Below are 25,997 nucleotides of genomic sequence, written 5' to 3'. Positions count from 1 at the left end.
TGTCTACAGAAAATAATGAAATCACCGTTGGAGAGGATGCAGCGACAAGACTTGAGTTTAAATAAAATGTTACGTCAAAAATAAAAATAATTATGACAGTAGTCCGAAGTGAAATTGCATCGAGAGGATTTTTATTAGATCGAGAAAAAAACAATAAACTAAAAAAAAAAATCTTGTTCTCTTTTTTACTCTCTTTTTCTCTATTTCTTGGTGGTCTTGTCTGTGTATACAGAACGCCATCCGCACCAATCTATCATTGCACAAGTGTTTTGTGCGCTATGAGGACGACTTTGGGTCATTCTGGATGGTGGACGACGCCGAGTTCGTAAAGCGGCGGCATCTGTCCCGCGGCCGTCCCAGGAAATATGACCCAACCCCATCACCCACTCCACCCCACCTCTCCGCACAGTAAGCACTACCACTTTTTAGCAATTCTGCTGGTGATGACTTACGCGAAACGTTTCTATGAAAATTTTGATTCCACCACTAAATTGCTTGTTCGAAATTTTGAATTTTTCACGACAAAATCCTTTATCTAATCGGAGTACGAATTATCATATACAATAAGTTCATACTAAATTTATCCACCGGGAAATTTTCAACAGTCTAATTGGTTAAAAGAATTTAAAATAAAAAATTAATCATCTGGTAATTCATAAATTTTAAACGGTACTGCAATTTTTCTTATCATGATTTTCATTAGTAACGAATCGCTTGGTCGTTATCTCTACCTAATTCACAAAAAAAAAAAATACGATGATACTGTTGTTTACTTTTTATCAAAATTATTGTCTAAATTTAATTAACTCAATAATCAATAAACAATTAATTAATTGAAATAAAAATTAAAATTACAAAATTAAATTCTATAATAGAATAAATTCAAATATGGTATAAAATTACTAATTAAATCAATCAATGAAAAATTTATATACAAGTAAAAAAATTTATTTGTATTGGGATAAAAATGAAAAGTCAATTTTTTTATCAGTAATAAATATGAGGTGAGAAAAATAAAGTAAACAACATTTGATCGTATAACCTGTTTTTCAAACGTAAAATAAAAATTTAAAAAAAACTAAAATGAGAAAAAAAAACTAGATTCACGCATCATGCCTGATTGCCTCGTAGATCCTCCCTACCTTTTTTTGAATAAAAAAAAAATAAAAAATAATAATTTCATAAAAAAAAAAAAAATGATAATAATAATTTTAAAAAATATATATCTATATATGATATATAGTTATATATTATATATATTTGTAGAGAGTATGACGATGTTATAACGAGATATTTTATCCTGCTTGCTACGAAGCCGCGCAAAAAATATCGAGAGAGTCTTCGTTAGTTGGCCGAATAAATTTTTAGAGCTTATTTATTAACTTGGTTAGGCTTTATATAGTTATCCAACATCACCGTGTAATATCCTAGCTAATTAATCAGCTTAATAGTCGCGATCCTGCACGATTTCGTCCTCTATTATTTTTAAAATCCAAAGATTTTATTTTTATTTTTTTCTAAAAAAAATTGCATGCGATTCCTATAAACTCATGCTTAGCTTGTGTGGAGCTTTTGAATTCGCTTTCTCGATTCGTTAATGGATGAATAAAATTAATAAATGATTTTTTTGAACTCCTCAAAAAATGAAAATTACAGTATCCAAATTTTAAAAAATTTCCTGTATGATTGGGTTTAGAGTAAATGGAAAAAACGCGTCGAGACCACTTGCGCATGACTATATTAAATTAAATATGACAATAATAATAAATATGCAATTGAGTGTGTGAATGATAAACGAGATCATGGAGCTAATTATCAAGTGGATGGGAATAATCTTCTTCTATCACCGTAACGAAATATAATCAGGTATCAGGTTGACGATATTTGTACCTTATAAATTTTTAAATAATTAAATTTTTTTCTTTTATTAAGTAGTTAGATTTAAAACTTTTTAACTTTTTAAAATTTTAATACATTTTTCACTTTTTAAATTTTTATATCAGTAGTCAGTTTATCAAATTTTTATCTCTTTTAAAATTTCACTTTTTTATATTCTACTTTTAATATTTTATCTATTTAATAAATTTTATGCTTGCTCTTTCATTATAAATAGTTTTTAAAAGACGCTAGCCATTTATGAACAGCCGAATTTTTTTAATGCATGAGTAGATTTTGATAATTTTTTTTTTAAATAAATTTAATACCGTATTTTGATTTATCACCAAACAAAATGAAAATTATTTAATATTATTTTAAAAATCTATTGAAAAATATTTCAGTCAAAAAAATTTATGACATCTCTTCAATAAGCAAAAGTAGTTTTCTAATTTTTTTGAGTATTCATATATTTTATTTTAATTTGAATACTGATCAAATTCAAAATTTGACCATAAATATTTTGAACTGAAAGAATTTTCAGATTATACAATTAAATACAGTATTTTTAAGTCACGGAAGAAAATTAATTATTAGGTAAGTTATAAAATTTCAAGGCTGTCATAATGGCTACCAATTTTTGAATACAAACTCACATTATTTCAAACTCATGTTATTTTAAACAGAATGACTGAAGATATTTTTCTCAATTAAAATTTTAACTCTAAATTTTGTCTAATTAAAAAAAAAGATAATTTATGTTCCAAAAATTGAAATTCAAAATTTTCATTTTCACCCGGCAATTTTTCTCATTTTTTTTTCTACTTCAGTATTCAATTAATATAAAAAAAAGTCAATGACTAATCCACTAATTATTTTATTAAAAAAAATGTTAACTATTCAAAATATGGAAAGCGTTTAAAAATAGTATTGTTTAAAAATTTTCACACCTACACACCTACATGATCATCTTTGGTTCGGCCGCGTCATCGGTAAGAATAAAAACAAAAAAAACTTTCAACGTTTTTTAAACTTTTTTATTATGCCAGTAGTTTTTTTGTCTTTTATACTAAATTTAAAAATTTTACTCTTTTTTATTATCCCTTTTAAACTATCTCTCTTTATATATCTCTCTATTTCACTATATAAATTTTATATACTATCTTTCACTTTTTACATATTTTCTATGTGTTATTTAACAAATATTTTAACTATTTTACATATTTGTGTGTGTGTGCTTAATTATATTTCGCTATTAAATATTATTATATATGTATACATCATTTGTCAATTTATCTTCCTTCCTTTTTCTCTATCAATAAATATATAAATATATATACTTATAACTATTATATTATATATTTATATATTTTTCTTAAACTTTTTTTATATTTAATATTTATCACTATTTTATATAAATGTTAAGTGTTTTTAAATAAAATATATATAATTACAGCTATTAAAAGTATTTTAATAAATTATATTTATTATTTATATTTTTTTTTTCTGTCATAATTAGGGGGGTGCCATCGAAAAGTCCCACGCTAACGCACAGTCCGACAATGTACGGTGACGCTCTCAATGCCAATCTCCAGGTAAATATTTTCAAATTTTTAAACAAAAAAAAAAATTACTTAATATGAAATATATATATATAAAAATATGTAAATATTTTTAGACAATTAAGATCTTGAGAATAAAACTAAATTTTCTTAAAATATAATCCACACTATTAATAATGACATATGTCAAGGTAATTAATCTCGCGTTAAAAATGAATTCATTTAAATTACAAAAATATATGTGATATAAATGTCTGTATATTTTTGATGAATTTAAATTTAATTATTTTACTGACTAAATTTAAAAAAATTAAATAACTTTAATAGAACATCGAATTTAAATTGAGTTCACTGATAAAAATAAATAAAATATCAGAACAATTTTCATCAAATAAAAAATATATGACTATAAATGATTTAGAAATACCGCGAAATATTGTATACCTGCATCTTAATTATTCATATAACCTACTCATATGTATATCGATATTACCTATAGATACTAATGATAAAAAAAAAGAACAGTGTCTGACCTTTGTAAACGATAAAAATAATAATTGGCCACAGCAAAGGTTATTTTTAAATTTACATAAAATATAACGAAAAATAAAATATATACTTTCTAATACCCACTTGTAATAATATATAAAATACCAATGGAAATTTTGAAATTTTTTTCGATTAGAGAAGTCTCGGATTTCTGCCTCATGGTTTCAAAAAATTCTATGAGATAATTTGCTCAATATCTTAGGGTGCATTCGGAAATGCTCAAGATCTAGCTCTAGCCACGCGTTGCCATTGGCGAGAGCTAGATCTAGAGCATTTCCGAATGCACTCGTAAGGTTTCTCAATAATTATGTACCTGAAGATTGGAACATTTTTCACGAAACGAAAATAAGAAAACGAAATGAACAGAAAAAAATCTACTGGATCTAGATTTCTGAAATGTTTCGCAAAGGTACTAGTATGCGAGCCGAAAATTGCGGCCACCCCCAATTACCCCTTAAGTCATCTTTAAGCAGTCAACTTACATAAATTTATTTCATTTTCGTTGCGCGAAAAACGTTCCGATCTTCAGGTACATCAATAATTATAAATATTTGTATTTAAATATATTCATTCAAAATCGTGTCCAGATTAACTTAATAAAATAGTAAAATCATAGGGAGGTAGACAGTAATTCAAAAATTAGAATTTAATTTTGACCGTACATTGGACTATTCGTCTTTTTATCGCGGCTTCTTCAGCAACTAAAACAAGTCGTTATAAATAATTTACAAAATTATATAAATAAATAAGTAAACAATTAGTTTTACAATCACACGGTACAACACAACCAATCACATTCCACCTTGATCATTGACTTGTTCTAGTTGCTAAAGAAGTCTCAATAAAGGGACGAAACGTCCAATGTATGGTCAAAATTAAATTCTAATTTTTGAATTACCGCCACCTTCTTATGATTTTACCATTTTATTTATATTCAAATTTCGCGCTAAAAAATGTTCTTATTAATAAACTATCTAATTAAATAAATTTCGTTATCATACGCGGGCAGTTTCTACATGACTCCAAATTTCTAATTTAAATAAAAATGAAAAAATAAATGAACAGATTTTCTAACTAATAATCTAATGCAATTTGAGTATTTCCAGGCTGCGTTGGGTGAATCTAACATGGGATTTTTGAACAATTCGATGTGTACATCAACAGCCACAAGTCCAGACAAGGAACACGTGATGCCACACAACGATCTAATGTAAATAAATTAAATCCACCATAATAAATCCCGCGAGATAAACAATAATGAAATAATATAAATAATATATTATACATTAATTAGATTTGTAAATTACTTCAGGTCATCTCTCGACGAGTCGGGGATGCATATAAAGCAAGAGGGCCAAAGTCCCGAGGGAAGTAAATTATCGAGATTAATAAAACGTGAGTTGCTTGATGGACCAAACGATCACGATCACGAGCACGACGACGAGGGCGTCGACGACCGCGAGTATCCCGAGAGCCACGGTCACGATTCCGGGCAAGACGAAGATATGGCCGAAGATTTATCAATGGCACCAGACATTATGACATCTGACGATCAAATTGAAGCGTAGTACCACACATTTAATTAAACATCAACAAAAATTAACAATTCAGTTAAATTTTACGACTTTAATTAATTTTTAAAAATCAACCCAATTTTTGAATAAAAATTAATTATTATTAATAATAATAATAAATAATAAATATTTAATATTTAATAAAAATAATTGATAAATTTCGATTCTGGTCTTTTGGGCATAAATTAAATAATAATAATTATTTGTCCGTATAAATAATTTTAGAAAATAATCGTAGCTTTAGTCGAAAAAAAAAAAAAAATAAAAAAATATATAAAATGGTAAAAAAAAAAATAATAATAACAAAGTCACTCAGCATATCTAAATCGCAATTTTTTCATAAGACGATAATAAGACTTTTGAATGTGATGACGTGAGAGCGCGATTAGTAGAGAGAGAAAGAGCGGGAATGCATGAAATTGAACATAGAAAAAAAAAAAATAATAATAATTAAAATAAAAAATTATACTCGATGGGATTGGTTAGATTATATTTTTATTTAATATTTAATTTTGTTTTTTTTTTATAAATATTAAATAAAAATAAAATTATATTAAATGATAAATGATAAAGTCAATCGAAGCGATCCATATCTTAATTCAACAGACAACGATTTGTATTATTATTTTTATTTTTAATGTTGTAAACAATTTAGTTATTTGTATAGTTAAAGTATATAAATAGTCTACTATCTATAAATATATAAATATATAAATATAAATATAAATATATAAATATATGTATGTAGGATTTATTAATTGATAATTTAACAAAAATAATAATAATTTTATTTAATGAAAGAAAATAGTCACGTGTGCTCAGGTCTTTTTTCATGAGACACTCGATCGACAATTTTAGTATTAATTTATTATATAAATAAATATATAAATAAATAGAAAAAAAAACGCTGTGGAAGTGGCTCTTCTAAGTCGCAATTTATATATAAATGAACATAAATATTAAATGATAAATGATTCTGTATTTTATTTAATTATACGGAATTTAAAAATATTTAAGAGGTAAATACACTTCCGGTACGTGTGTTGACGATAATGAACACGTTTGTAGATAAAATAATAATAAATAACACAGACAAAAGAGAAAATGCTGAAGAATAAAATAAATAATTGATTTTATTGTAAGATTGTAGAGTAGAGATAAATGATTTTGAAAATAATATTAATAATAATAATAATAATAACAATAATGTTATTAAATTCAGTCGATACCAGTTACAATACATAAAATATAAGTCTATAAATAAATTATGAAGAATGACGGAGACTGCTGCTAGAGATAAATATAAAAGACACGTCGGCTATTTAATTAAATTATAAATTTATATCCATGTCCAACAAAATTATTCATTAAATCACATGATACTTTTTACCTTAACTTTATTATAAAATGATAAATAAATAAAAAAAAAATTTTAAACACTACACTGTAAAAAAAAAAACCGGGGTGAGTCTAAGCGGTGTAGGTGTTAAATTTTAACACCGAAAGCGGGGTTAAAATAACACCGCGGATGTAAATACTCTTGGCTGCAGTTAAAAAAATTTCCTGGTGTTAAAATATTTTATTTTGTGAATATTTTCTTACTCAATCTCTACAGTTAATTAGTGATTTTATTAATTAATTAAATTATTAATGATCGAATTAGTGGGCGTAAAATTGTGTAATTTTTAAATAAATTACGTATGACATAAATAATTATTTAGATAAGTACACAGCAAAATTGAAATTACTTCCAGATAATATTCATTTAATTTTCATATGTGAAATTTTTTTTTACACCGATTTAACACCGCAAAATTACACCGCCTACACTTGCGTTATTTAATTTTAACACCGCGCGGTGTTAAATTGAGTTCATTTTTAACACGACTCCTTTTACAGTGTAGTTCTTTTTAATTAAAAAAAAATATATAATAAATAATAATGATAATAGCCTTTGATTAACGGACCGTCGTGGCTGGATGGAATAATAATAAATTTTTAAACTATTAAATTCATAAAATTCCGATTGTTTTTTTAAATTGACACCGACTGACATTTAAAACTGTCTCTTATAATGTGATGTATGCAATGTAGAATTATTAATTATAATTACGAGATTATTATTGATTATTATTATTATTGATTATTAAGAGTACTCGAAGGTCCAAAGACACTTTTTTTTTTTTATTGAAAAAAGACAATTTTAATTATTTTATTCTGGAGTTTTTATAAATTATTTGAGATTAAGGATCTTGATATATTTTTTTAAATTTTGTAAATAAGTTTTGTCAATTAATATTTTTGAAATTTATGTTTGTTAATAACTAATTTGTAATTACGATTATTGTTATTCATTAAGTCTACTAAATTTGGCTGTCAATGTTTGCGTTATTTAAAATCACGGTCATTAGTTATGACCATCACACAAAAATTAATTTTTAATTCCAAGGACAATAGTTAGTTAGTAAAATAAATAAATAATTTATTTAATCAATTAATTACATACTGAGCAAAATAAATATTTTTTTATTAAAGAATTAATTTTTTAAACGGTCAGTTAAAAATATTTTTATCTCAAGAATTTATTAATAGAAATTTATTATGATACTAAAATTAGCCGACGTCTAATAATTTTTTGATTTTTTAAAAAACGATAAATTATGAAAAAAAAATATTTTTAAAAAACACACCTTTAGTTTTTTAAATTTTCTACACGTGCATTTTTTTAGTTTCTTTTTTCTTTAAATTTAATTGTTCAAAAAAAATCATAAAATTTTTAATTGTCTGCTAACTTCAGGATCGTAATTTATTTTACAAAAAAAAAATCTAATTAATTATAAAAATTAATTAAAATAAATTTTTTTGTCAAGGAAATATTTATTTTTCTGCTCAGTGTAAAACTGAATTTATTTATGTAAAATAAAAATAATAAAATGTAAATAAAAAAATTTATTTAATTAAAAGTATCAAAATTTATGAGTTACTATTAAAATAATTGGGATTTAAATAACAAAAAAAAAATAATGAGTGATATAATTAATAAGATTCTTAATCTCAATGTAAAAATAAATTTGAATTTAAAAAAGAGGCCTCAAGTACCCAATCAAAGCTCACCCAATTGGTAGCGTAGCTTAGCATTTTATCTTAATAATTAATAATATAATTGAAATAATAATTAATGATGATGATGAGGATGATGATGATGATTAATTAAAAATAATAATAATGATAATGATAAGTAGTTTCGTATTCATTCGTACTGGGAATTTAATCGATATGTAGGAAAAATTAATATTAATTAATTGGTGATTAATAATGACAATGATAGTGTGGATATTAATTATGAGAGTATAGAGAGTGAATGGATGTGAATTAATGTGATCGATAATGCAGAATTATTAAAATAATAAATAGTGAAGAAGATGAATAATCGTAATATCAGTAATTTTAAAATTGTAATAATAAAATAATTAAATCATAACATTCGGCTTGATAATAAAATTATAAAAGAGATTAATCAGTTATGTCTATGATAACAAAAAAAAATAATTTTTGAAATTTTTTTTTTTTTATTTAAAAAATATTTATTATTAATTATTGATAATTTAATGGATATTTAATGAAAATGTACAGTTTTTTAATTAATTATAAAGTAAAAATAAAAAAATTTAATAAAGCTAAAATTTTTTTATAATTATTTAATTAATTATTGAATAATTAATTTTGTTAAATAAATTGTTTAAAATATCTAAAAAAAAAAATGTTAAATAAAATAAAATTGTGAACAAAATAATAACTTAAATAATTGTCTTTTTTATTTATTTATATTATTAAAAAATTTCAAAAAATAAATCATAGCTTTGAACCTGATTAATTTCCTTTACTTATAAAATATATATATTTCACTCCTCCAAGATATAACAATTAGATATCATTACTACCCCCCCCCCCCTTTTCACTCCCTACAGAGTTTCAATAAATAAATGCCTCCAAAAATTAATAAAAAAGTGAAGGACTTGAAAATTTATTTAATTATCAAGAGAACAAAACATTGGACAGTAAAAAAAATGCATAGAAATTAATAATCGATGGAAGTAAATAATTTAAAAAATATGAAGTAAAATGAAGACATTATTTCATTATTCAGTGTGAGTTTTAATATTAAATTATTGATTACGAATCAATAATCAGTTACATCACAGTATACTTTAGTTAACTCTGATAAATAATTTATGACGATTTATATTAAATTATTATCACACCCTTGTTCTCTTTGCGTTTTTATATATTATGAATATCTTTACACTTTACATGAATCGATTATGAAAAAAACTACAATTTTTTGACCCGGCTCATATATTACTAGTAATTATTTTTTCGTTTATTAATAATCAAAAAAATTCAAAATTAAAGCCATAAAAAATATAATTTTTTTGTGAAATTTAATGCCAACTTGCTAGTGTATATTTATATCGACTTTTATTATTATTATTATATATATTTATTACCCATTTAAGTCTATACTATTTGCATTCTGTGTAATGAAAAGCATAAAAAATGATATAGTAAAAAAATATATAAAACTATTGTGTACATATTTAAAAAATAAAAGATCGAAGCATTAGGAATTAATAAAAAAAATTTTATACAATTGTAGAAAATTATATATAAAGTGGATAGAAAAAATGGCCCGATCCAATTGTATACAATCTGTATAGAAATTGTATACTCAAAACTTTGACTCGAAAATAAATAAATTATTCGAGTCGATTAATTTTGAATGAGATGAAAACATGGAGACTCTTCACTCAAAGTCAAAACAATTATTATAAAAAATAAATTCCGTTACAATAAAAAATATTTGTAGTTTAAAAACCCGGTACGCGCCGTACAATAATTCGCCCTATATCGAACCACGGACCTGGCTATTTTTCAACGCGAATAGAGGCTGTTTATGCACAAAAAGAATTTACATATGAATAGAAAAGTGTATTTTTTTATTTATTAAATCGGCGCATAAAACCTTAAACTTGCTCACGGCAACCAAGCTTACGCTTGACCAACAGCGATCAACGCAGTAGTCTACAGCGGGCTCGAATTGCCCACAGGAGCAGACTCAGCCACTGTTTTCCTGTTCTATTAGAAGCTAAATGGAATAAACGATATATAAACAATTAAAATTGACTACCGCGACCGGAGCCCGGTGGCTCAATAATTATTCGAACCGTGACTTGAAAATTTCAAACGCGGGCAGAGGCATTTTTCATTCATCGACGCAGAATTTACTTTTTCTATCAGCAAACAAAATCCTGAATGCTCACGGCAATCGAACTTCCGCTTGACTTTGACGGGAAGTGTTGACACCTATATGGTTTGACAAAGTCAAAGGACATAATAGGCAGGTCCAACAGCGATCAACGTAGCAGTCAACAGCAGACTCAAATTGCCCAAAGGAGCAACTGGCCTCTGCTATACTAATAATAAATTATTTTAACTTTTAAAATTTTTTAAATTACAGTCAATAAATTTTCTTCACCGATCAGAGGATTTTCCGAACGATTTGTTAATTTTTAAAAAATATTTTTGAGAAATCGGGTGCCAGATCTTGTTAAAATCATGTAATGTCATATAATAATAAATGAAATAACGGCGGACAAAAATGACTCTAGGTACTCACAACATTTAAAACTCCGGTGAATCCTCCCCTGCGCTGACGCACTTGGGTCATCATCGTTTAACTGCACCAGCGCACATTTAGCTTCCCTTCTCCCCACTTAAAACAGAACTAGTGAAAATACACTAATTACCAGAGAAATTTATATCGTAACTTGGCATGCCTCTCACTAGTAAAAAGTGTTCAATATTTTCACTATCTCAAATTTCGAGGAGTCCCCCCAACAGCCGATTCCGGCCCAGTCGCCCTTACTACAGAGGTGCATCCAAGAGTCCTGAAGTAACTGGTGGACACAGTGACTCTGTCGGAAAAGCGACCGATTCGGAGACTGTAGCAGATAGAGAATCATTTTGAACAGAGAAGCTGCGTTAATTTGTATTTGAAAATGATTAATTTACATTTTTAAAAAACAGTTACATTTATTAAACTTGAAAAAAAAAAAAAAGATAAATTACAAAATATGCAACTTCTCTGTTCAATGACCACGTTGTCCACCACCTCCGCACGCCCATAACAGTACGAGACTGCACGGCTCTATCTGCTCGCTATTTTTAGTGATAATGCAGAACCCCCGAAGGGGATGTGCCCACAGCAGACAGATCTCTCTGTGAGGTCTATCGTCGGATTAATAAATGTCCTGAAGGAGCATTCAGTGGCGACCCGACGGCAACCAGCAATTCCTGGCCCTGCAAGGCCCCACCACTTATTTACCTCTGAACTAATTTTCAAAATTTACTCTTTAATTTCTTAACTGAGCTCATTTTGACCCTAATTTTTCAAAATTCAAATTGATTTTAATGAAAACGCGACCGCTGGTTCAGCCTTGATCAGACAGGCCACCAGTATCTTAATTTCTTCAGGATCAAGATACGGCAACTTGAGTGACCCCGACGGAATGACTAAACGTAAAACTAAAAATGAGCTCGAAAATATTTTTTACTATGAAATCCAAATTTTCATTCATTTTGAAAATATATTTACAAAAAAGTTTTAATTATTTAACCAAAATGCTGTCATCTCATTCTGTTATCACTTAGACTTGAGTAATTTATTTATTTGTTGAATTAAATTCATTAAAAATATCAAAAATTATTTTATAATAAATTCTTGTGTCTTATACCTTGCGTGTAATTTTAAATAAATTAATAATGAATACCAGAATCTCACAATAAAAAAAGAAGTGCATTTTTGTTTGACTGTGATCGTCCTGTAAGCGTCTTTTTTAAAAATTTAATTAGCTCGAGAATTAATTTCACAAAAAAAATAAAAAGTCCGTTTCAATTAATAAATTTGGATACTAATTAAAAAAATTAAAAAATCTTTTAACTTTAATGTGCATTAAAATAAAATCATATGTCATGCGCGTTAGAAAAAAATATAAATAGTGCCAAAGTGATAGACTTTTTTTGTAATTAATCACTGTAATTATTAATTAATTGTATAGAACTATTTGAATTGATATAAATAATAATAATAACACTAGTCGGTATAATTACATATTAATTAAAAAAACACAGTTACTAAATCCCGCCACGGCGCATGACTGATTAAAAGTGGAGCCGCGGTATAATTCTCTTGGTTACCTCGCGTTTCATTGATTTAAGGGGTTAGGGGTACTCAGGGGTATGAAAAAATGATGATTTTCAATAATTTTTTTTTTGTAGTTAATTACTTTATTTGACAAAAATAAAAACATAGCTTTATTAGAACACGTTTCGATTTGACTTCACGAAAATTTCAAAAAAAAAAATTAATAATTCAAAAAGTTATCGCTGTTTTTGTAGAGCCCGTTCCTCCCGAAGTCCTTTGCGGTGATCATCATAAGTCCTTGGAGATTCATCTAAAATCAATCGGACAAGAAAAATTAGTTTTATTAATAGATAATCTTGTGCCTGATCGAAGCTTTTTTTTTTTTTTTCGAAATTAACAAAATGGCGGCCTCAGGAAATTTTTTTCAAATTTTCGAGAAAAAAACCGACAGTTTATTGTTAAAAAAAAATCGAAATTTTTGAAAAAAAAAAAAATCCTTCGATCAGGCACGAGTTTTTAATGTATTTCAAAAGTACAATAAATTTTATTGAAATCTACCGAGCAGTTTTTAAGTTACAGTGATCACCAGTTCAGAAAACATAGTTTTGAGAAAAACGCATTTAAAGTTTTGCTATGGATTTATGTCGAATTATAAGAATTATTTAATAACTTACACTGAGTCATCTATTCCTGGACCATATAATAGCTCTTCAGCCGACATAGCAGCTTCCAAAATATCGATTTGCTGGTGCCTACGTTGCAATCGACCTTCTCGGGTGTTATCATTAGCGCGCTTATCTGCTACTTTGATACGTGCAGCATCCATTCTTTCTGCATACCGATGAGAATTAGGCCCACAATTAAGTCCTAGTGTATTCATCAAGACTAATAATGAATTTATACCCTCATTAAATATACACATAGCAACGTATGCAGCTATTTGTACGATAGTAAAACTAGTATTTACCGTTTTTGGACATATTTTCCATACTAGTTGGTTAAAGCTTTCATTATTATTCTGATTGAATCCACCTACACATCTTGAAAGTAAATTTTCATTACTAAGATCTTCGTATATAGGCTTGATAGCTTTTAAAACATCAGAAGGTAAAGGAGAATAATCGTGAGAAAAGGTATCAAGCTCTCCTCTTGCTTCAGCGCGCTGGTAAGAGCACCAAGATTCTTCGCCTTTTGGACACATATCATGATTCGGTTTTTCATCACTCGAGCCGTAGTGATAAAAGGTTGCCATTATAGCAGATTTCATATTTTCAATAGAATCACAATGCCGGCGTATTGCTAAACCATAGTACACAGTTAGTTTGTCTATTAATTTTCCTGTGAGCTTACCTCGACCACCAAGACCTTTTTGTTTACTCTTCAGCGTACGTAATCGACTCCCCATCCGCTTTTGGACATGCCCTATACATTCCTTTTTATTTACAGTTGTATTTTCGTAAGGATCTGATTTTATAATTCCTGAATAGGTCTTGGAGTCACCATCACCAATATAGTTGGCATACTTAACTCCATATTTAGTTTCAGAATACGAAAACATTTCGACCATCGCATCCACCTCCATTTTCCCAGAAGACCCTTGATGATTAGCAGAACACACATCTTCATGCGATTGATACCATTCCTCGAACTCAACAGTATTTGTTTTTTTTTTCCAATACTCACATAGCTTACAATATGCACTTTTAATGTTTATGTCAAGAATCTTTCCAGTAAAATAGCCAATTATAGAAGAAACTCCAAATGACGATGTATATCCCCGTTTTTGCCAGGTTCCATCTCCCGATACAGTTAGATGATTTATATCTTCATTTTCAGTTGTTGGCATTGCTTGCTTTTCTTCATTCACAGCTTTCGTCATGAAGGTTTCTGCGACGGCTTTACTACAATTCAAAATCTGTTTCAGTAAAATTGTATGCGTAGATTTATCTAAAAAAGACGGCATGTCCATCAGGCCGCAAAACTTGCACAATCCTTCGTATCCTATTCCTAGTATTCTCATTACAAAAATGAAACGTCTGTTTATTTCATAAGAATGCCCAACGAAAGAACAGGAAGGAATATATTCATTTCCACAGTTATTACATGCAACTACAATTTTGAATCCCAGCCCACGTGTACTTGCTGTTTGAAACACTACATTTCCATCACATTTTTTACATTTTATAAGAGCAGAAATTGCAGTGAATACCTGAATAAAATTTATTATTCGAAATTCAGTACTGCTGTCTTCAGGTACATCATCTTCAGTGTTTTGTTTTAATTTTTTAGAAGATGTACTCTGAATACTTTCATCACGTTCGGCTGTTTTCGGATTAAAAACATTCTTTCTTTTGACTGAACGCGACTTATTAATTTTTTCAGAACTCCGAAGTTCTCTTGAAACCTTTCTAGAATCACGTCCCATGGTTAATAATTTAATTCACTTGAGAAATAATTTATCACAAAACTATCGACTGATCAGTGCAACGACTACAGGTATACTGGCAACCAAAAATTATTTTTCAGTTCTTGTACTACCTACAAATTGTGAATATATATATATATATATATATATATATATATATATATATATATATATATATATATATATATATATATATAATTATAAATACATTAAAATGGGGAGATATTCATGACAATGAAACCCGAAAGGTCGGTTGCTTGCAGCTGTTTCTAGCTACCTGCACTCGAATGCCACGTAGCACCCGAGCGTCCTTTGGTCATTGTTAAATAACTCGAAAAGAATTTGTCGGATTCACTTCAAATTTTCACACAATATTTTTAAAATATTATACTTTAAGAAAATGCAAAAAAAAAAAAATCGATTTTTTGAAAATTCTGACTACCCCTAACCCCTTAATAAACATTTTATTCTTAAATTTGTGATTTTGTTGTAAACAAAAATAAATTGCAATACTTTTCTAAATAAAAAATAAACTCATAACCAATTAAAAAAAAATAATAATCTATAGTAATTATTTTTAAATAAATTTAATTAATCAATTAGTAGTTAGAATAGACTATGGTCCATATTACCACTTGAGTCTGATTTAAAATTAATTTTTTTATAACAGTATTATATAGTAATAGTTATATACATGCATATATAAATATACTATCAGAAATAAGTATTTAAAATTAACTCTAAGTAATCAGAATTGTAAAAATTAAATTTAAATAAAAATAAAAAAGTCTAAATTAATTATTTGTCAAATAATTTTTTTATTATTTTTGTCTCGTAAAAAATTTTAGCGCAAATAAATTAATTCGACTTTAAAAAAAGAAAATTACCCTCAACTTTTAATGGATACTGATAATTATATTTACGTAACAAAAGTGTGAAAAAGATAATTTAATTAGGAAAGTAGTTTGATAGCTAGATTAGCTAGACTATTGAAGGTCAATTTGACTACAATGTATTTCACTATACATTGAAAGTTGCAATAGAATACATAATTGTACAGAGAACTTTTTTCATACCATAGCATCGATCATCTCATTCGGCCGCAGCCCTTCGTGGGTCGCGCATCAAGTTAATATACAACACGAGTTTATATTCAAATTCTAATAGTTTTTACGAATATTCCGTTGCTTTAAATCAACTAAATCATTTTTTAAAAACCAATTAATTAATTAATTTAATGATAAAATGCGATGGATAACAGACGTAAATTATTTTTGAACGTAAGTACAATAAATTTTTTTTTAATCCCCCATACGAAAAAAATATATATCCGGATATATCCGGGCAAATTTGTATATATGAGACATATATTTATATATATGTTGCATATATGCGACATATTCCATATTTGCCCGGATATATCCGGATATATATTTTTTTCGTATGGGCCGTAGTTCAGTAATTTTTTTTTTTTTTTTTCAAAAAAGTCAAATAAAAATAATTGATGATATGAAAAAATGATTTTAGAATGGATGTGAGCTCATTGATACCAGCAGGTCTACGACAAGAATTAGATATATGTACGGTAACAGCAAATTATAATAAATTATCCGAAAATTTTCGTAAATTAACTCCGATAGCTATTCAATGTGCGATTTTTTGTGGCGGCTCAAGATGCAAATACGAAAATTCAGCTTGGCCACCTGTGCACATGGCAATACGGGACATTTTTTCTCATTGGTATTAATTATTATTTTTAAAATAATTAACAGAAAAATTTTTAATTAAAATTTCATCACGATATAAAAACTTAATTAAGTTGACGTGTATAAATATATTTATATGTGGATGTTGTTATTATTGTATAGGGTAACCGACGACGTATTAGCGATGGCACGTCCAAGCACGGCACAGCTATTACAAAAAAACGTGATATCACAATTTAAAGAATGGAGTATAAAAACTATTATTAATTTACAAACACCCGGAGAGCATGCAAGTTGTGGTGGTCCACTGGAGGAAAGTGGTTTTACTTATGATCCATCGGAATTTATGAAAAATTCAAGTGAGCTCATAAAAAAATTAGTATCATAACTAAATCCCTGTCAAATTTTTTGCTACTGGAATTTTGTGATATTTAATAAAAATTAAGTGCAAAATATTTATTTTTCTATAGATAAAGTTTTTAATCAATGATAAGTAGATTTAAAGTTTGACTTTAAATTTTGACCTTAGGGTAAATTTGAATAAAAGGGTAAATCGTTATCTAGTTTTTTGTATCTCGTACTTAGACTTGTAGATAATGCTTTGAATAAATTTATGGGTAACATGCGATGTTCAACGAATCATGTTTGTTCCTTTATCTAAATCTTCAAAGACAAATTTCCCGCGAATTTTTAAAATAACTTTTATTTATTTACTTTTTAAAATAACTTTTAATAGTTTTTTTTTTTTTTTCATTAAACTAAGAGACCCAGTACCTGATTACTCATGTATTTGTATATCTATATATTTCGTAAATATAGATATATAAATATGAGTGATCGGGTATTGGGTCCGACCTTAAATTAATTAGAGAAAAAAATATTTTGTCTAGTATCAGAACAAGGAAATGAAGAATTTTATAAAAATTTAAATATTTGAAAGCAGAAAATTCAAAATTTTAAAAATATGTTTCAGTTTATTATTATAATTTTGCCTGGAAAGATTACGATCAAGCAACAGTTGAAAAATTACTGGACATGGTCAAGGTGGTAGCGTTTGCGGTGCAGGAGGGTCGCGTCGCCATTCATTGTCATGCAGGTGAAAAAAAAAACATATATTTTTTTTTCCGTAATTAATATTCATATTTTACGCCAATGAAAAAATATAACAAATCATTAGAATTAAATATCGCGTTCATGTAAATGAATTGTAAAACATCAGTTACGAGTCACGATAAAAAATAACATAATTAATGATGCAAAGGTGATTATTTAAATCCCCTGATTAAAATCTATCTTTCTCATACCTCAACACACTATATATATGTATATATATAATATATAATGAATAGAAACCTAGCTATTTATATATTTAATCGCAATGAAAAAAATGAATCCTTTTGTTTCATATATAATCATAAATAGTTTTATCGATGTATCAATTTGCATATATATGTTTATAAATAGTAGTATTCATAACTAGGGTCTTATCGAGCTTTCAAATTACATATTACAAGCATGCGTTATTGACGGACGCAATTATGCAGACAAAGAAATACTAAAAGCCCAAGTTGTTAAATATTTAAATTCGCCTGACAATTTATTAACGAGCTGACACTAAACTCCATGTTTTCTTTTTATTACTTTAGAAATTCGATAACGATAACAGTTTCATTACTTTAATACTGAAAATCTAAATATAAATGTATGAATATTTTATTTGAATTTTAAATTAACAATAAACTTGCGGCAAAAGTGATAAGAAATAAATAAATTGAGCAAATGAAGTCATCAAATTTTTTTTTTCTGTCAAATAAAATTAATAATTCTACTAGGGGAAGAATTTTGGTCAGGGTCAGTAAGTGTGAGTTACGTGAATAGATATAAGGAAAAAAAATATATAGAATTGTCAGATGTAGTTTAGGAATTTGGTCAAGGTCACTGAGGGTCGATATTAATTAAATGATCGGCAAAATTATTTTCTTTTTTAAAGGTAATTACTCAGTCATTCATTCTTAATACTCGTTCATAGTCAAAGCGTATTATTGTTTTTTTAATTCCGTCACACGTTTACGTCATACTTGAGCTTTACTTCAATATCTAATATTTAATTTGAATGAAAAAAAACTTTTCATAAAAATTCGAATCCCCGCGATTTACAACAAAAATGAATTTTATCTTTATAAAATATAAAACATAAATATATATATATATATATATATATATATATATATATTAGGGTGGTCCGTTTGGAACGACTATTTTTTTTTTTTCGCTCCCACTGAAAAATATTGTTGTAGACATTGAAAAAAAAATTCTCTGAAAGTTTTAGCTCTTAATTTTAATTCTAAGTACTTTACATTTGATTTTGAAATTTTCCCATTTAAAATACATAGGAAAGTTGGGATTTTTTTTTTAATTCTCTATAACTCAGCCGCATTTTAAGTTATCGAGTCGCCGTTTGCGGCATTTTTTAGGTAATTTGATACTCTTCAAAAGTCTCCTTAATAGTTTTACTCGGACTCTAATTGTTTTTTCTGTATTGGTTCTGAAAATAATTTTTTTAATAATAATTCGGGTTTTTAGTTGATATTAACCAAATAACGAAATTTGAAGAAAAAGTGCAGATAACGATTTTTTAGGAAATTTTATTCGCTACAAAAAAGGTCCTTTTAGTTAAGTGGCTCAAGTTCTTCGTTCACGTGATATAGAGATTTCAGTAATTTTGTAAATAAAATATTTGTCAAAAAATTCCACCAAATGCTATTTCATTTCAATTTTAAATCAGTAAATAATTTTCCTTTCATTAATTTAATCCAGTCATTAAAATCAGAAGGGGTCAAATTGATGAACTTCGGAAAAATTTTTGACAAATATTTTATTTACAAAATTACTAAAATCCCTATATCACGTAAACGGAGAACTTAAGCTACTTAACTAAAAGGATCTTTTTTGTAGCGAATAAAATTTCCTAAAAAATCGTTATCTGCACTTTTTCTGTAAATTTCGTTATTTAGTTAATATCAACTAAAAACCCAAATTATTATTAAAAAAATTATTTTCATTACCAATACAGAAAAAACAATTAGAGTCCGAGTAAAACTATTAAGGAGACTTTTGAAGAGTATCAAATTACCTAAAAAATGCCGCAAACGGCGACTCGATAACTTAAAATGCGGCTGAGTTATAGAGAATTAAAAAAAAAAATCCCAACTTTCCTATGTATTTTAAATGGGAAAATTTCAAAATCAAATGTAAAGTACTTAGAATTAAAATTAAGAGCTAAAACTTTCAGAGAATTTTTTTTTCAATGTCTACAACAATATTTTTCAGTGGGAGCGAAAAAAAAAAAATAGTCGTTCCAAACGGACCACCCTAATATATATATATATATATACACTACGATACTCTATACTGTAATGGAAAATTATCACGTCACTAAAATTTTGTATTTTTTTTCTCATGATTTGCGCGTGCGCGGATAAAATTTCAAATTCAACAGTGGAAAAAATTTTATAATGGAAAATTACTAAATCGTTAATTCCCTGACATTTTATCACAATCGAATTTTTAAATGATTAAGAAATAAATTAAAATATCACAATTATTTGCTAATCAATATTATGTTCATTTAATTTTTCTGCGTGACTAGAATCAATAAATATAAATATCATATCATTAAATAATGAAGTTATAAATTTAAAAATTTATTTTACTAATAATATATATATACATGTATAGAGGAAAGAAGGGAGTAAAATGGGCACATGGGTGCAAAATGGACTTACATTTATATTACATATTAGCCCTTTTTTATGGGCCCATTTTGCCCCACTCTCCCCTATATATTTGTGTGAAATAGAAAAATATTTAAAAAAACATATTTTATTCACCGCGTCCTTGATATAAATTTAAAGATATTGAGTCGGTGATAAAAAAACTACTGCATATTAACATATATTGACATTTATAACCGGCAATTTGAATTTTATTATCTATTGATTTATGTTAACATCACAGGACTGGGAAGAACGGGTGTTCTTATTGCATGTTACCTGATCTATAGCTTACGAGTACGTGCCAGCGATGCAATACGTTTCGTACGAAAGAAACGTCCAGGTGCAATCCAAACACGTGGACAAATAAAATGTATAAAAGATTTTGAGCACTACATACTTCCGCAAATGATAATATTCCCAACGAAAATAACTTATGGAGGATTAAGCCGTAGGAAAAATAATTTAGGTATATTTCTAATGAAACAATGGAATGTACTACATGGTTACGAACAACGCACATTTAAATATATTCCCAAAATAGTATTCGTATTATGTGAAAGAATACTGCAATTATGTAATTGTCAAGATGATAATTCACCAGCAGAAATTAATTTTTTTATAAATGATACACCATTTACGAATAAATTTATCACCAGTGCTTTGGAATTATTGAATCGAGGAAAAAATTCAAATAATATGAGACATTCATTTTCGTGGGCTGAATGTCTTTCTCAAGCATCATTTGATTACTCAAGTAAATATTTTAATTTATCAAGAAAAATAATAAAATAGAGTATCTGTTTCCCTGACGGATCTAGACTACGGTAAATTACAGTAAATTGCGGTATTTTACGACAAAAGTCCGGTATTGTCGCCATAAATTTGCGGGAAAAGAACGAGAATTTACCGTAACTCTGCAACAAGCCTGTGGTATTTTATCATAAAGTAAATTATTGAACTGTAAAAATTGTTAAAGTAAAAAAGCAAACGGTGCTAAGGGTAAAAATGCCGCAAATTTCTGTATTTTACCGTAAAACGCCGTAAATTACCGTAAAATATAGCAATTTTGCCGAAGAAATGCAAAATTTTGCTGTAAATTACGGGAATTTACTGTAATTCGGATCCACCAGGATTTCGGCCACTATATGACCAATTTTGGACACTTTAAAAATTTAAATAAAATAATTTGTAAAATATGCAATGACATAATTAATTTTATAAATACGCTCAAAGATTCCCTCCCCATTTCAATAGAAGTTTTTTTTTTATACTTTTTCATTAATTAAAATAAAGTATGAGATGTTCAAAAATGGAGCAGTGGCTACAATGCTAATTCTACCCTACCTACATTTCATTTGAATTAAAACTAAAAAGATTTTTCTATACTTCAGATAATTCTAAAATAGAAACTAGTATTTCTTCTCGAGATACATGTGAAGATATTAAACGCCTAGATGATGTCTTTTGCACATCACCAGAGTCTCCATCATGTTCAACTGATTACCCAGGTAGTAAACATTTTTATTACCAGTTAATTATTTTTTTTGGCTAATTGTTTATTTAAGATAGTTTCAGATGATAATTATCTAGATGATGTACTAGCTGACTGTATACACGGACAAGATTTGTATGACAATGACTGTTACAAAGAAATCCAATCGCAATTACTACTTAAAACCGCGGCTCAAAAAGAAGAGTTTGTCTACGTCAGCATTGATGAAGTTGTTAATGCGCTACTTTGTGATAGTTCTAAATTAACAGATGATGAGAAAAAAATCTTTCTACAGTATCAGGTAAAATTTTCTTTTACTTTAATAAATAATAATTGAGTTTAAAAAAACGAAATTTGAAGGAAAACATAAAATTTGAAATCCTCAGAAGTCACTAATTTTTGAACCGAATATTGATAATCAATTAATCGAAAATATCGAAACCCATTAAATTTTGGGCATTCAAAAAATACTAAATCCCATTTGGAAAATTTTCATTCCCATAAATTTTAAAAATCAAAAATTTATTCCGTAATTTTATGAAATTCATCCACTGGGAAAATTATCTGATAAATTTTACTCCTTAATTGTGAGTAAAACTTGGCCTCAATTAATTACTATTCCGTTTCTAGATGATGTTCAATTATGGGGTAAAAAGACCCAATTTCACGTAATTTTTAAATAAAAAATAAAACAAGGAATCAATTTTTATTCTTTCTGTATTAATTTTGTTTTTGGCCCAAGTCTACTCTAAACTGTAGGGTAAATTTTATCAAAAAGTTCCTCAGTCTAAATTAATAAAACGTAATTTATTTATAATAGACAGATTTAAATAATAAAAATTCATCATGGCAACGATTGGTGCTGGAAACAAATTTACGAGTCCTGGGAAACCTTCTCTATGAGTGGTTGGAAATGTTGAAGCGACCAATTTTAGATATGGAAGCACTAAGTCAGATAGTGATCCGAGGTTCAAGGCCACGGGAATGCCTGCTGAAGTTTGAGCCTTGCAATCGATATTTACTCGAGTATCTCCTGCGTTTCGTGTCACGTCTCCGTCCTTTGTCGACGGATAAACAAACCCTAGTGATAAAACGGATCATCGCGTCGCTTACACATCAAACTGTTTGGATCAGAGGAACTTTGATGCCCTCAGGTTAATTATTACAATTAATTATCTATCGATTCCTTAATTGTTTAAACATAAACATGAACTTTGTATGACTTTCTAACTCCCGATTACTATTTTATCCAGATAAAAATTTTCAAAAACTACGCGGCGGGACTGCTGGCAAACTAATGGACTTTTTTTTAAGATTTTTGAATTTAATTGAAGAAATAAACATCCAAGATTACAGCCAACGTTCGTGGTCATCATCCAGGTGGTCTATTACCAGCAGTCGTTTGCAAATTATTAAAGATATGGATTGTGAATAAAATGTTCCTATTGTCACTTGACTTCCTATTCGCGATTTTACTTCAATAAATATTTGTTATTTATCTAATTCGCTTTATAAATATCGGCCTGTAAAATTTTAAATCTCATGGAAATTTTTTTTACTTAAAAAAAATTTCATAATTAATTTCCATTTTTAAAATAAATTCTCATGCTAAATTTTGAATTATTTTAGAAAATAAATAAAATATTCTCAGCAAATAAAATTGCGGATAAAATAATTATGATATTTTTTTAAATATAAAAAATATATAAAAATTATAATTTTAATGATACCATTGCTGCTATTCTGCGTCATTGATGCTGTCCTCAAGCTTCTGAATTTATATGTACCAGCGTAATCTAAACAGTATTAATAAAAAAAAAAATATATATATATATATATTATATAATTATTATTATTGTAAAAATTTCTTAAACAATAGATTTTTTTGTTTGAATTTATTTACAATAAAATTTTAATTAAAAAAAAAATTTATTGTCAACTACCCGGTCCCCAGTCTCCTAAAAATTTTTGTAAACTGAATTTTTACAATTAGCAGCAAAGTCACGAGTATTCATATTGGAATAATAATTTGATGCATCAAATAAAATTGGTTTGAAAAGACGACCATTGGTTTAGTTACTAAATAAATAATTTTGTGTATAAAATTCACAGGAGACTGGGTCACGAGGGATTTTACATGCAGAGTTTTTGACTTACCCAATCGTTAATCATTTTATCAGTTGATTATCACAGCACTTAATACACAACACTTTAAAACACACAACAAAAAATTAAAAAAACACTTTTAATAAATTCCGAAATATTAACTGACCGAACTGAAGCTAAAATTTAAATTTTAAAACTCACAACTTTCCCGCACTAATACACGTTTTACTATTAATTATTATTATTTAAAATATTGATTAATTTGATTTTTAATTTTTCATCTTTAATTAACAAGAAATAAAAAAACTGACTAACAATAAAATTACGTTTCGATTTAAAAAATTCACTCCCGACTTTTCCGCACTGATACACTTTTTTTTATAATTAATTATTTGAACTAATTTTAATTTCTACCAACAATAAAAAAAAAAATTGACTCACTGTAAAATGCGTTTCAATTTAAAAAATTCACTCCCGACTCTCCCGCACTAATACTTTTTTTTTATTACTAATTATTTAAACTAATTTCAATTTTTACCAACAATAAAAAAAAAATGACTTACTGTAAAATTGCGTTTCAATTTAAAAAATTCACTCCCGACTCTCCCGCACTGATACACTTTTTTTACGACAATTATTCAAACTAATTTTAATTTTTACCTACAATAAAAAAAAAAAAACTGACTAACAATAAAATAACGTTTCGATTTAAAAATTCACTCGCGACTCCCGCACTGATACACTTTTTTTACCATTAATTATTATTATTAATTACAAAATTAATCAGACGTCATATTTTAATTATATTGTCCATCACTTATTGTTACTAAGCACAGAATACCGACCTTCAGTTAAAATAATTTTAAATTTCCGTAAATCAAAATGGCGGACGAACTTCTTCGCGCGCGTTAGCGTCGGCTCCCTCCTCCTCCTCCTCCAACCCATTGTTCATCTCCGCGTCACCCATTGTTATAATTTTTACAAAATACTTAATTTCTCCAAACACGGTATCAATAAAAATAATTAAAATACCCAATGTAATAAAAAAAAAAAAAAATTTTAACAATGACGCCACAATTACGTAGAGAACAAAAATAATTTTCCGAATTTAATTTATTTACTCAAGCTCGAATTTTCTACTTTTATTAATAAATTCCTCATAATTATTTATTACCAATCATCAATAAAAAATTATTAATTATCGATTTTTCAACAAAATTTTAAATAAAAAAAAAAAATTTATAAAAAAATTTTTACAACAAAGAAAAAAATGGCCATTGGCGTTGCATTTATATCCGCGAATAAATTTCCATTAATTAATAAAAAATAATCAATTGTTTATTACTAATATCATTAATTATTTAATCTCTCATCAAATGATTTAAATAACAACCGTTAAATATAAAAAATTGAATCTCTACTCACGAAAACCCAGAGCTAAAATAATAAGCAGCCAACGCCTCCCGTCTCTGCCGAGTTTCTCAACCGACTGTAAAATTCTGCTCGCTCTTCTTCCCCAAGCCGTTCAAACTCACCCGAACATTCCCGATCAGTCACGGAGCCTTCCGAAGCCTTCCGAAGCCTCCCCACTCCCCGCGCTCGCTTCCCATCTAATCAGCCTCGATAATTACTAATTAAAATTACCTACACCTCATTAATAAATTACCCACACCCACGTAATGACCCTAATTACCCCAAAAATTAATTTTCTTAAAGATATTCTTCATA

General features: G+C 27.4%; 3 protein-coding genes across 24 annotated transcripts in view; 2 read left to right on the top strand and 1 right to left on the bottom strand.

The window, feature by feature from the left end:
• LOC130670729 (forkhead box protein P1) overlaps positions 1-5,867 on the top strand; it is a 174,337-nt gene extending 168,470 nt beyond the window's left edge. For 11 of the 19 annotated variants that reach the window (XM_057474184.1, XM_057474181.1, XM_057474180.1 and 8 more), the window contains 4 exons: positions 233-408; positions 3,395-3,470; positions 5,084-5,196; positions 5,281-5,867. In XM_057474184.1, coding sequence (XP_057330167.1) covers positions 233-408; positions 3,395-3,470; positions 5,084-5,196; positions 5,281-5,554 — 639 coding nt within the window. In that variant the 3' untranslated portion in view covers positions 5,555-5,867. Of the gene's footprint in view, positions 1-232; positions 409-3,394; positions 3,471-5,083; positions 5,197-5,280 lie in introns of those variants that run through there. The other 8 variants (XM_057474178.1, XM_057474175.1, XM_057474176.1 and 5 more) reach the window with 8 other exon arrangements.
• A 6,996-nt stretch (positions 5,868-12,863) lies between these two features.
• LOC130671027 (uncharacterized) lies at positions 12,864-15,308 on the bottom strand. Of its 3 annotated transcripts, none has more exons than XR_008990465.1 (3): positions 13,732-15,308; positions 13,439-13,649; positions 12,864-13,074 (listed from the first exon to the last, which is right to left on the bottom strand). XR_008990465.1 is itself a non-coding variant. In XM_057474702.1 (2 exons), exons 1-2 carry the CDS (start codon positions 15,187-15,189, stop codon positions 13,071-13,073), a joined length of 1,755 nt encoding a protein of 584 aa, XP_057330685.1. In that variant the 5' UTR covers positions 15,190-15,308; the 3' UTR covers positions 12,875-13,070. The 3 variants fall into 3 exon arrangements, 1 of the variants encoding a protein (XP_057330685.1); XR_008990464.1 differs by having other exon boundaries at positions 12,874-13,074; positions 13,439-13,631; XM_057474702.1 differs by having other exon boundaries at positions 12,875-13,074; positions 13,439-15,308.
• A 977-nt stretch (positions 15,309-16,285) lies between these two features.
• Positions 16,286-23,959, top strand: LOC130671776 (protein tyrosine phosphatase domain-containing protein 1-like). 2 transcript variants are annotated; one of them, XM_057475854.1, is made up of 9 exons: positions 16,286-16,469; positions 16,717-16,929; positions 17,058-17,254; positions 17,869-17,991; positions 20,913-21,425; positions 22,063-22,179; positions 22,247-22,464; positions 22,984-23,317; positions 23,417-23,959. In XM_057475854.1, the coding sequence occupies exons 2-9, from the start codon at positions 16,718-16,720 to the stop codon at positions 23,596-23,598; spliced, it is 1,896 nt and encodes a 631-aa protein (XP_057331837.1). In that variant the 5' UTR covers positions 16,286-16,469; position 16,717; the 3' UTR covers positions 23,599-23,959. The 2 variants fall into 2 exon arrangements, with proteins under 2 accessions (XP_057331837.1, XP_057331836.1); XM_057475853.1 differs by having other exon boundaries at positions 22,241-22,464.
• The last annotated feature ends 2,038 nt before the right edge of the window (positions 23,960-25,997 follow it).

The sequence above is a fragment of the Microplitis mediator genome, chromosome 7 (assembly GCF_029852145.1).
Source record: "Microplitis mediator isolate UGA2020A chromosome 7, iyMicMedi2.1, whole genome shotgun sequence".
NCBI classification, from domain to species: domain Eukaryota; kingdom Metazoa; phylum Arthropoda; class Insecta; order Hymenoptera; family Braconidae; genus Microplitis; species Microplitis mediator.
Note: the sequence above shows the minus strand (reverse complement) of the source record. Positions and strands in the feature narration are given on the sequence as shown.